The following is a 12,109-nucleotide window of genomic DNA, read 5'->3' as shown; positions in this document are numbered from 1 at the left end:
GATGTCCCTTGTAAACATAGAAGGCTTCTGTGTTTACAAGTGACAGTGAGGAGCGGAGGGTGAGAACTCCACATTCCGGCTACAAAACTGGATTGGAGGGTCATAGGTGAGCCATATTCAGCCCGTGGGCCTTGTGTTTGATATCTGTGTTGTAGAGGGATGAATGATAATAGAAGGAAGACTGAATCTGTTTCTGGTACTGCTGGTACTGGATTCCACTTGTACTGGCTGGTGATCTGGAATCTTTCTTTTCTATCACTCTCCAATCAGTGTGTGAGGGCAAAGTGGGGGCAAGCTGCTATCTTCAGGTGTTGGTTATATTGTGTGATGCTTTGATTGGTCACAGGATTTTATTTGTGATCAGCACTGTCCAATGGACAATGCAGTGACAGTAGTTTGCTTGTGCATGCTGGGGAGCGTGTAAGAGCAAGAAAACAAATGAAGCTCTAAAATATCATCCAATCCTGTGACATCCACCTTCCATCCACTTATGTACAATAGGCAGACAGAAGGCAGTCAATGTCCCCAAAAATCATAATTCTGATGATGATGTCACTCATAATGATGATGATGGAAACAATATGACTGAATTTGTTTAATCTGATCTACAGCATTATACATTGAATCAATGTGTTACATTTACATCATTCTCTTCCCCAGCATTGTACCTCTTGTGTTCAGTTCAGGTTTGAAAAGTAAAATGTAGAGTTTTGGAGAAAACATACACAATAATATTCCAGCACTGGAGGTCAGTATGGCGAATATCTCCACAGCCACCATGTATTTCCCTCTGGTGCTCAGATAGGCCGGGATCATGGCAATCCAGACACTGCAGAACACCAGCATGCTGAAGGTGATGTACTTGGCCTCATTAAAACTGTCCGGTAATGTCCTCACCATGAAAGCCAGAAGAAAACTCACAGCTGCCAGAAACCCCATATAACCCAACATAGAGTAGAAGCCGATAACTGACCCTTCATTACACTGAATGAGGATCTTCCCAGGATAGGAGTCCATGTCATACTCCTGAAATGGTGGAGAGATGGACAACCAGAGAATACAATTCATAACCTGAATGGATGAGCAGAATAACATGACTGTATTGGGAAGTTTGACTCCCACCCATTTTCTACAAGAGCTTCCAGGTCTGGTGGCTTTAAAAGCAATGAAGACCATGATGGTTTTGGCGAGGATAGAAGATGCTGAGATGGTGAAGGGAATTCCAAAAGTGACTTGTTGCAGCATACAGGTAATATCCACAGGACGGCCAAGGAACAGGAATACAGAAAGGAAGCTCAGTATGAGGGAGAGGAGCAGAATGAAGCTGAGGTTCCGGTTATTGGCTCTGACTATGGGAGTGCTCCGAAACCAAACAAATAGTCCAAGTATAAGGAGAGATGTTGTAGCAAATATGACTGAAGTTATAGAAAAAAATAAAACTAGAATGTCCTCCTCGTATGATAAATACTCATTGACCTTGTCACTACAAATAGTTTTATCTTTGTTAGGCCATTCATTTTCAGGACACTTCTTGCAGAGTTCACTGTCTGTAGAGTAAAAAGAAGTGAAAATAACATTAGGCACGGTAGCTATTTGACAGTATTAAATATTTTTTCTGTATTTTTCCTTAACCACTTGACCTCCAGAAGATTTATCCCCCTTCATGACCAGGCCATTTTTTGATTACCTCTGCGTTTTGTGTGCTATAAACAAAAAAAGACCAACAATCTTGAAAATATAAAATAATAATGTACTTTCTGCTATAAAACACATTCAATAAAAAAAATTTCATTCCTTCATAAATTGTATTCTGCTTCATGTCTTTGGTAAATATATATATATATATATATATATATATATATATATATATATATATATATATATATATATATATATATGTATATATATATATATATATATATATATATATATATATATATATATATATATATATATATATATATATATATATATATATATATATATATATATATATATATCCTAATAAGAGTATATTGATTGGTTTATGTAAACTGTGGTATATATTTATGACTTTTTTTTATACTAGTCATGGCGGGACTGTGATTGTGGTGGACAATCTCACACTATCTGACACTTTCGACACTTTGCGAGAACCAGTGACACTAATACAGTAATCTGTACTAAAAATATGCACTGTCACTGTACTGACACTGGCTAGGAAGGGGTTAAACATCAGAGACATTAAAAGCGTTATCTGTGTGCCTAACCAGTGTGTTTGTGTACTGTGTGTGTTGTTTTTACTAGGGTCAGAGGTACAGTAGAAGAAAAGTGCAGAAAGGCCTCATCAGTAATCATTAATTTCATACAATTTAGGGAGATGTTCGGCCTGCAAAGTTTAAAGTGTGTACAGAATCAATTTAAAGGACTTTAAATGTTTTATTTTCTAATTCAATATCAGAATTTATACTTATAGAAATATAAAACTTACCAGATTGGTTTGATATTTCTCCTTCTGAACACGGAGCACAATTATAACAACATGGGTGATATCCTTCTCTTACAGATTTTCTGAACCCCGGAAGACATTCCTCGGAGCATTGACCTCTTGGGACCTGAGATAATATAGAGCTATATGATCTATTCAAGAGTAAAAGTACAGATATAATAGTGTAGGGAAGCCAAGCTTCTGATGTTTACAATGATGCAGCAGGTACAGTATACCTTGGTTGAAACATATGGACCATTCCAGAAGGTGGCCCTTCATTAGTCTGGATACCACAGAATATGTTCTGAACCAGAAGACGGAAATAGAAATCTAGGAGTACTAGCAGAATCCTTTCATTAGAAAAGTTACAGCAACAAAACTATCAGTACAAACATAAACACTCAAAAATGTGTATATGTGCTAAACATATAGGGCCAGATCCACAAAGCACGTACGCCAGCGTATCTCGAGATGCGCAGCGTAAGTGTAAATATGCGCCGGCCTATCTATGCGCCGTATCTCCAATACAATATAAGCCTGAAAACCAGATTTTTCCGACCGACGTAATCTTTCTACACCGGCGCATCGTGGGCGCAAAAATCCGCTAGACGCACCATTGTTTTGCTATGCAAATGAGAGAGATACGGCGATCCACAAAAGTACGTTTGTCCGGCGCAGGCTACGCGCTTTGCGCATTAGCTGTACGTCCGGTCTAAAGTTACCCGTCATAAAAGCAGCTTTAACTTTGCACCAGACGTGTGCAGGTCAGCTAAAGCAACACCGCGAGCTGAGCACACACACTTGCAGGACAACAATCTGTATGCCAACGTGACAGGGGCATCCATGGTCAAAGCTATACTACTGGCTTTAGATGTGCGCAGAAGGAGGAGGGAACGGAGGAGGAGGAGGGCACTGGAGAGGATATACCGACCGCGCATAAACGTCTTTGGCATGTGTGATTCTGAGGTGTATCGCATCTTCAGATTCACCCCTACTGCCATCATGGAATTAACCACAACCCTGAAAGATGACATCACCAGCCAGAAACACCGCTCACATGCAGTGGAGCCACTGGTCAAGGTACTGGCAACACTCCATTTCCTTGTCAGTGGCTCTTTTCAGCATACAAGTGGAGTGGTGGCTGGGATGGCACAATCCTCCATTAGCAGATGTGTGCACCAGGTTATCCCCGCAATCCTCAGACGCATGGCCAAACAAATCATCAGACCCACCCAGGAGGACCTGTGGGTGAAGGCAATGCATGATTTCTATAGAATTGCCAGATTCCCACGCTCCAGCCCCCCGTGACATGGAGCACATATACCGCAATTGTAAGCATTGGCATTCCATCAACGTACAGGTGATAGCCGATGCCCAATGCCTCATATGGCACATCTGTGCCAAACCCCCCCGGGTCCAGCCACGACAGCTACATATACCGTCAAAGCCCCATCCCAACAGAATTTGAACAGAACATGTATAGGGACAGCTGGCTGGTTGGTGAGTGACATGGGTGTCAGGCATGTCTGTCCCCCCTAGAAGCAGACATCACAAGGGGCACATGCATGACTAACATCCTCCTGTCTTTTCCTTTACAGGTGACTCTGCATATGCACTTGGGCCCCATCTCATGACTCCATACCGGAATCCCCAAACCCCAGGAGAGCAAAGATACAATGAAGCACACGCACGTACTCGTGGAGTGGTGGAACACACCTTTGGCCTCCTGAAGTCCAGTTTCCAATGCCTGGATAAGTCTGGGGGTACCCTGTTGTATTCCCCAAACTTTGTGTGCCAGATCATCGGGGCATGTTGCATGCTGCACAACTTCGCTGTGAGAAGGGGCCTGGAGATTGACATACGTGATGACCTGAACCCCGAACCAGACAATCCCCCCCTGACCGAGGCTACCCTGTCTTCTGAGGGAAGAGCAGTCAGGAGACGCCTCGCAGTAGACATCTTTGCACGTTAAACACACACATTAATCATGGCACAATGAGAATGCATGCATGCACACCACTGTGGTCCCTAGCACAGACACATCACATCCTCATCAAATTGGATTAGCACAAGCTAAAAAAGACAAAAACTTAACACCACTGGCGTGACCCACGCCTGGGCCGGCCACGGCCATGGCCCCGGCTCCTCAGGGGAGACTCATGGGGGAGGGGGATCAGGAGAAGGAGGAGTATCCCCTGGTCTCTGCCCACCTGGCGGCCTGCCCTCCAAGGCCATGGCGATTCTGGTGAGGCCCACATTGAGGGCTGCCGTGTTGGCCTGGACAGCCTGGGTCAGGGCACACACCTCCTGACCCACGCCTGCTGTGGCAGTCTGCAGGTCGTTACAGCAGTTAATCATTGCCAGTGAGTTTCAAGACATGTCCTACACTGACTCCTTGATGGAGGCCAGACTCTCCTCCATCCGGCCCAAAGCCTGGGTGACCTGACCCAGATGGCGGGTCTGACGGGCCTGGTCCCTTCTTAGGTTTTCCAGCAGAACCTCTTCCACCCCCCTGGTCTTGCGGGTCGCCTTCCTGCCTCCAGATGAGGCATGTGGCCTGGGAGTAGGGGAGACCCCTGGGGGGAAGCCCTGTTGGGGGAGGAGTAGGAGGGGCTACCCCTGATGGAGGCCTGACTGCTGCCAGCCCTAGGGGAAGACTCCTCCAAATGGAGTGTGATATCATTCCCCGACATCACCTCCTCCCAGTCCCCTCCTCAGAGGACTCTGGGCTTGCCTGGGGGTCTTCCTCAGACTCATGTCCGGTGGAGGCTGCGGACTGACCAGATGGCCCAGCACCCTCCTGTACATCTGTGGATGTCCACACACTTGTCACATATTCCCTTCCCCCCCACACATGCTACTCACCAGATATATAAAAAAAAACACTTACCTGTCCTCACGGCCTCCTCAATGGAGTCAAAGCCAGGCAGCCCCTCCACTTGCTGCCTGTGTAAGCACTGGGCCACCGCACGCTCCTCAGCATTCAGCCTAATAGTACATGCATGTCCCCCTCCAGTGCCCCTGGCATGTGCTGCAATCTTTGCCAGCTTCCCACGGACCACACACCTGAGATCATTGATCTTTTTTTGGATCCCATTGCGGGTCCTGGTCTCACCACCCAACGCATTGACATTGTCTGTGATGTCTTGCAGTATCTGCCTCCTCCTGGCCGGGGTGGTGTTGGCACTCTCAGGGCCATGCAAAAAACGACCAAATCGGGTAATGGCCCTCACAATGATCTCCTTCTCCCGCAAGGAGTAGTTTAACTTCCTCTTCCTCTCAGTAATCTTTACAAAACACTCTCCAAAACACTCTCCAAAAACCACACCGACACGACACAAACCAACAAACAGCAACAGACAATGGAACAAAAGCACCTTGCTTAAGGGGGGGAAACAAATGGATGTACTATGGAAGGGAACAATGGAAGGGCGTATGTCTGGGTATGTCTGGGCCTATTTATGCCCTGGGCGTATCTCACTAAGTACGCCATGCCTAGTTCCTATCTCACTGATTGCGCCGGGCAGAGTTCTGAGCATGCGCAGAGAGGCTCTCTAGGATATCTACAAGAAACTAAGGCTGCGTACACAGGGTCAAACATGTCCGCTGAAACTGGTCCGCGGACCAGTTTCCGCGGACATGTCCGACCGTGTGTACGGCCTAGCGGACAGGTTTCCAGCGGACAAAAGTTTCTTAGCAAGGACATGTCCGATGGTTAGTACACCTAATCGGACATGTCCGCTGGTTATGACGTGTAACCAGCGTCCCGAAATCCCGTGCATGCGTCGAATTGATTCGACGCATGCGTGGAAGCATTGCACTTCCGTGTTTGAGAACGTCGGTGTCTTCTACGTCACCGCGTTCTCTGTCAGCGGGGATTTTGGTCTGATGGTGTGCCGTCCCTAAATTTTCCTGTCCTGCATTGCGCGAAATGACGTCGCAACGACGTCATTTTTTTAACTTAGACGTGACTTACGTCCATCCCTATTCATGGATGACTTATGCAAAAAAAAAATAATTCAAATTTCGCAGCGGGAACGACGGCCATACTTAACAAGGCAGATCTAACTATACGCCGCAAACTAGCAGCTTTAACTATACGCCGGAAAAAGCCGACTAGAGACGACGTAAGAGAATGCGACGGCCGCGCGTACGTTCGTGGATCGTCGGAAAAAGCTAATTTGCATATCCGACGCGGAAAACGACGCAAACTCCACCCAGCGGACGCCGAAGTATTGCATCTATGATTCGAAGGCGTACGAAGCCGTATGCCTGTCGGATCGAACCCAGATGCCGTCGTATCTTGGTTTGAGGATTCAAACTAAAGATACAACGCGGGAAATTTGAAAGTACACCGGCGTATCAGTAGATACGCCGGCGTACTCTCTCTCTGGATCTGCCCCTAAATATATATGAAGTGACAAATTATTAGTGGTTACGTGAAATCACTGTGAAAACAATGTTAAAAGTAGGGATGAGCTTCGAGTTCGAGTCAAACTCGTGTTCAACTTGACCATTTTGCCTGTTCGGCGAACAGCGAACAATTTGGGGTGTTTGTGGCAAATTCGAAGAGCCGTGAAACACCCTGTAAAAGTCTATGGGAGAAATCTAAAGTGCTAATTTTAAAGGCTAATATGCAAGTTATTGTCCTAAAGTCCTGCCCCAGGGGACATGTATCAATGCAAAAAAACTTTTAAAAACTGCAATTTTTTTGACCACCAGGGCATATGGCCTGGTACGGTTCAGAAGGGGGGGTTTCTCATCCCCCCTCTTTTCCTGCGGCCTGCCAGGTTACGTGCTTGGATAAGGGGTCTGGTGTGGATTTTTGGGGAAACTTTTATTTGAGGTGGAATACCCCTAAAAATCCATACCAGATCTGAAGGGTCTGGAATGGATATTTGGGGGGAACCTCACGTCATTTTCTTTTTTAAATTTGACGCAGGTTTCCCCTTAATATCCATACCAGACCTGAAGGGCTTGAATTTGGGGGGACCCCCACGTTTTTTTTATTTTTTATGAATGAATTTTCTCTGTATTGCCGGGAGCCAACAATTCATTATAGCCGTGAGTGATTTTAAATTACTTTTTTTCTTTCAGAAATGACACTTTGTGCAGGGACAGTTCTAAGCAAGGGAAACATGCGCTGCTTTACAGACATACTATACACCCCCCCCTCCAGCTACGAAATGTAAAGGAATATTTCACTTTTTTTTGTTTCACTTTAAGCATTATTAAGTTCACTGCTCCCGAAAAAATGGCAAGTTTTAAAACTTTGTTTGCATTTATACATGTCCTCTGGGTTCAGGATCCGGGTCCCCAGACACTTTTTAGGACAATAACTTGCATATTAGCCTTTAAAATTAGCACTTTAGATTTCAAACGTTCGAGTCCCATAGACTTTAACAGGGTTCTAAAGTTCACACGAACATTTGGTCTGTTCGCAGGTTCTAGTGCGAACCAATCGGGTGGTGTTCGCCTCATTCCTAGTTAAAAGGCAATATCCCGATTATTCTGCATTTTACCTGTGGAAATAAATGTGCCAGACAGCCTGTCATCACTGAGGGTTGCATGCAATCAAAGCCTCACAGTCGCAATTCTTGGATGGGAACGCGATTTGTATTTATTTTGGACTTTTAGATTTGAGTTCACATTGAGAATTTGGATGTTGAAACTATTGTTTCCACCACATGAAGTTTGTTATCCAATTGCCCTTTATCATTGTTTTCTCAGTGATTTCACGTAACCTCTAATAATTTGTCCCAAGTATAAATGCTGCTTTAAGAATCCAAAGAGAAAATCAACCGCATTTGACCGCATTTTAGGAGTCACTCGTACAGAAATCCTGGTAGCTCCATGTTTTTTATTTTTTTTTAATGTATATACAGTAACTGCACATTTCTGATTGGGGGAATTACTACTCTGAACTGTTTTTTTTGTTCTGTTTACAGCCGAATGAATTCAGAAGGTCTGGGTAGAATCTGGCCATAGATAATACTGGTGGTCATTCCACTCCAAAGTCTAGAAGATGTTTTGTAGTTCATCCACTTCTTCAGGTATAATGAGTGATGGGAACATATCCCGGCACTTATATCCACACATCTAGACCTGACACCTTCATCTAATCACCATGGAATGGGTCAGGGAAGATGTTGGTGGTCTATGAACAGGATGGGGGAGGGGGTTAGGTTTTGTCTGGAGATGAGTTTAGGGACAAAACTAGAATGTTTCTTGTATAAGTTCTGGATCAGCTTCCCCAGTGTAACTCACCTTGTCTCCTTTCCATGATATTCGCTCTGGTTCTAGTGTAAGTTGCTGACCGTCTGAAAGGGACCCATCAAAGTGACCCACAATCATCCAATCAGTGATATTTCTACCTTTAATTCTTGTAATCCAATTTACAATTTCCAGTGGGCTGGGCAGTTCTCCTTTATCATTAAAAATCACGACCTCGTTATTTGGATTCTTGTACTGGACTTCTTTTACATAGCGGGACAGCTTAAATAATGACAGAAATTATTATAGGTAACAAATATATAGAATGTTTAATAATTTTTTGACTAGAGATTTTTTATCTAGTTATGTCTCAATTAGGGAGGAGCTTTATGTTTGAGTCAAACATGAGTTCAACTCGAACATTGGCTGTTTGCCCGTTCGGCGAACAGCAAACAATTTGGGGTGTTCGCTGCAAATTGGAAAGCCGCAGAACACCATTTAAAAGTCTATGGGAGAAATCAAAAGTGTTAGTTTCAACGGTTAATATGCAAGTTATTGTCATAAAAAGTGTTTGGGGACCCGGGTCCTGCCCCAGGGGACATGTATCAATGCAACAAAAGTTCTAAAAACTGCAGTTTTTTCGGGAGCAGTGATTTTAATAATGCTTAAAGTGAAACAATAAAAGTGAAATATTCCTTAACATTTTGTACCTGGGGGGGGGTGTATAGTATGCCTGTAAAGTAGCGCATGTTTCCCGTGTTTAGAACTGTCCCTGCACAAAATGACATTTCTAAAGGAAAAAAGTAATTTAAAACTACTTGCGGCTATAAATAAATTGTCGGTCCCTGCAATACAGATCAAAGTCATTGAAAAAAACATCATCAAAATAAATAATTAACCACTTAACGCCCGCCGCACGACTATTTACGTCCGCAAAATGGCACGGACAGGCAGATGGACGTATATATACGTCCTTGCCTTTCCGCGGGTCGGGGGTCCGATCGGGACCCCCCGCTGCGTGCGGCAGGCGGCTTACCTCGAGGAGCGATCCGGGACGACAGCGCGGCTATTCGTTTATAGCCGCTCCATCGTGATCGCTCCCCGGAGCTGAAGAATGGGGATAGCCGTATGTAAACACGGCTTCCCCGTGCTTCACTGTGGCAGCGCATCGATCGTGTCATCCCCTTTATAGGGGAGACACAATCGATGACATCAGACCTACAGCCACACCCCCTACTGTTGTAAACACACACTAGGTGAAGCCTAACACGTTCAGCGCCCCCTGTGGTTAACTCCCAAACTGCAACTGTCATTTTCACAATAAAGAATGCAATTTAAATGCATTTTTTGCTGTGAAAATGACAATGGTCCCAAAAATGTGTCAAAATTGTCCGAAGTGTCCGCCATAATGTCGCAGTCATGAAAAAAATCGCTGATCGCCGCCATTAGTAGTAAATTTTTTTTTTATAAAAATGCAATAAAAATATCCCCTATTTTGTAAACGCTATAAATTTTGCGCAAACCAATCGATAAACGCTTATTGCGATTTGTTTTACAAAAAATAGGTAGAAGAATACGTATCGGCCTAAACTGAGGGAAAAAAATGATATACGTTTTTGGGGGGATATTTATTACAGCAAAAAGTAAAAAATATTGCATTTTTTCAAAATTGTCGCTCTATTTTTGTTTATAGTGCAAAAAATAAAGGTGATAAATGATCAAATACCACCAAAAGACGGGGCGTGGTCTGCCAGCGCCGGAGATGGCTTCCTAGACTGAGAGCTCGTCAGCCCGAGGGGATAAGAGAAGCTACACAGGCCCTACCAGCTTCACCATCGAGTGCCATCCTCACTCGGCAACGACCGGACACCACGGGGAACAATGTCCAGAAAGCGGATGACGGATCCGCAGCCCAAGAAGCTGACGGCGTTCTTCTCCACGCCACAGCACAAGGTCAGTCAGACCAAACATGGCGGCGGTGCGGCGGCGGCCCCAGCGGCCTACACAGATCTCCCTGACGAGATCCCGGAGGCAAATGTCACCCACAGCCCTCCGCTGTCCCCTACTACCAGAGCGGGCTATAATCCCCTCACAGGAAGCCCGGCCAAAGCCCGAATGCGGCTGGAAAGCCAGCCGGCGGCCTCAACATTAATCGAGCACCAGGCTTTCAGTCCCCTGAAATCCAACCAGGCCTTACAGTCATCCATGGCGTCTTTCCCCACCTCAGGCCAGCCAGTCATGGACACGACTTTAAAAGACATGCTGCTCTCACTACAGGGATCCTTAATGTCTGATCTGTCCTCCTTATTTACCAAGATGTCAGCTGACATGCATGCCATGGATAATAGAGTTACACACCTGGAAGATAGCATGGAGGAATGCACCTCGACTGTGAATGACCTCATAGACTCCATGCATGAAGTGAAAGATGAACAGTCCTGGATGAGGCGCAAAATCGCAGATTTGGAGGACAGATCCAGGAGAAACAACGTAAAATTGAGAGGAATCCCTGAATCGATCCTTCCGATCGACCTACCTACATACGCCAAAGAATTAATGCATGCAATCCTCCCAGATGCGTCACCTAGAGATCTAATTGTGGACCGCATCCACAGAATCGCAAAGCCATCGCACCTTGCTGCCTCTGTGCCCAGAGATGTGCTCATGAGAGTTCATTTTTTACACATAAAGGAAAGACTCCTCATTACGGCAAGACTTAACCCACAGCTCCCTGGACCATATGAAGGCGTCTCCCTATACGCTGACTTATCCAAATTCACTCTGCAACTGAGGAGGCAACTCAATCCTGTTACCAAAGGGTTACATAACCACAAGATTCAATTTAAATGGCGTTACCCAGCCACACTGCTGATCAACAAAAATGGAGCTACACATGTGATTCACGGCCTGGAAAAGGGGCTTTAACTGCTCCATACTTGGGGGATACTTCCTGATCCGCCACACCCTCCTGATGCTCCCCTGGACCAAAGGGGGCCGCGCCTACCACGGCACTCTCCTGCCACACAGTCTACCTAATAAGCCGTTCGGCTTTTGAGATCATTGGGCCTCTATATCTACCAAGATATTGCCCCTCGGCTACCAGCCTTTCCTTCATTTGTTTTCTTCACTGTTTTTGTTTTGTGTTACTGCTTCACTCTGATTTGACTTTGATCCCCTCATAGTGGCTTAGCTGGGTGTATCTGCCCTCTATCCCACCGTTTGACTCTGTTGGTGGTCGTCCCACCTGATTCAGTTACTGTCCAGAATCCGATCGACCTAGACCTTACACCGTTTCCTCAGAATAACTTTGCCTTTTTACAGATACAACCTACCAGCGCCGACTTCCCACAAACGCCCGGCCACCTCTGGACTCGCTGGGTGTCACCCACTGCCAAGTTCCGTGACACAGCTATCCGAAGCCCACATCTA

At 45.3% G+C, this 12,109-nt stretch overlaps 1 protein-coding gene across 1 annotated transcript; it reads right to left on the bottom strand.

The window, feature by feature from the left end:
- Window positions 1-582: 582 nt before the first annotated feature.
- Window positions 583-10,516, bottom strand: LOC120924298 (vomeronasal type-2 receptor 26-like). Its single transcript, XM_040335209.1, has 4 exons — window positions 10,505-10,516; window positions 8,735-8,962; window positions 2,471-2,594; window positions 583-1,547 (listed from the first exon to the last, which is right to left on the bottom strand). Exons 1-4 carry the CDS (start codon window positions 10,514-10,516, stop codon window positions 640-642), a joined length of 1,272 nt encoding a protein of 423 aa, XP_040191143.1. The 3' UTR covers window positions 583-639.
- Between the last annotated feature and the right edge of the window lie 1,593 nt (window positions 10,517-12,109).

The sequence above is a fragment of the Rana temporaria genome, chromosome 1 (genome assembly GCF_905171775.1).
Source record: "Rana temporaria chromosome 1, aRanTem1.1, whole genome shotgun sequence".
In the NCBI taxonomy this organism is placed as follows: Eukaryota; Metazoa; Chordata; class Amphibia; order Anura; family Ranidae; genus Rana; species Rana temporaria.
This window is presented reverse-complemented; position numbering and strand designations above follow the sequence as displayed.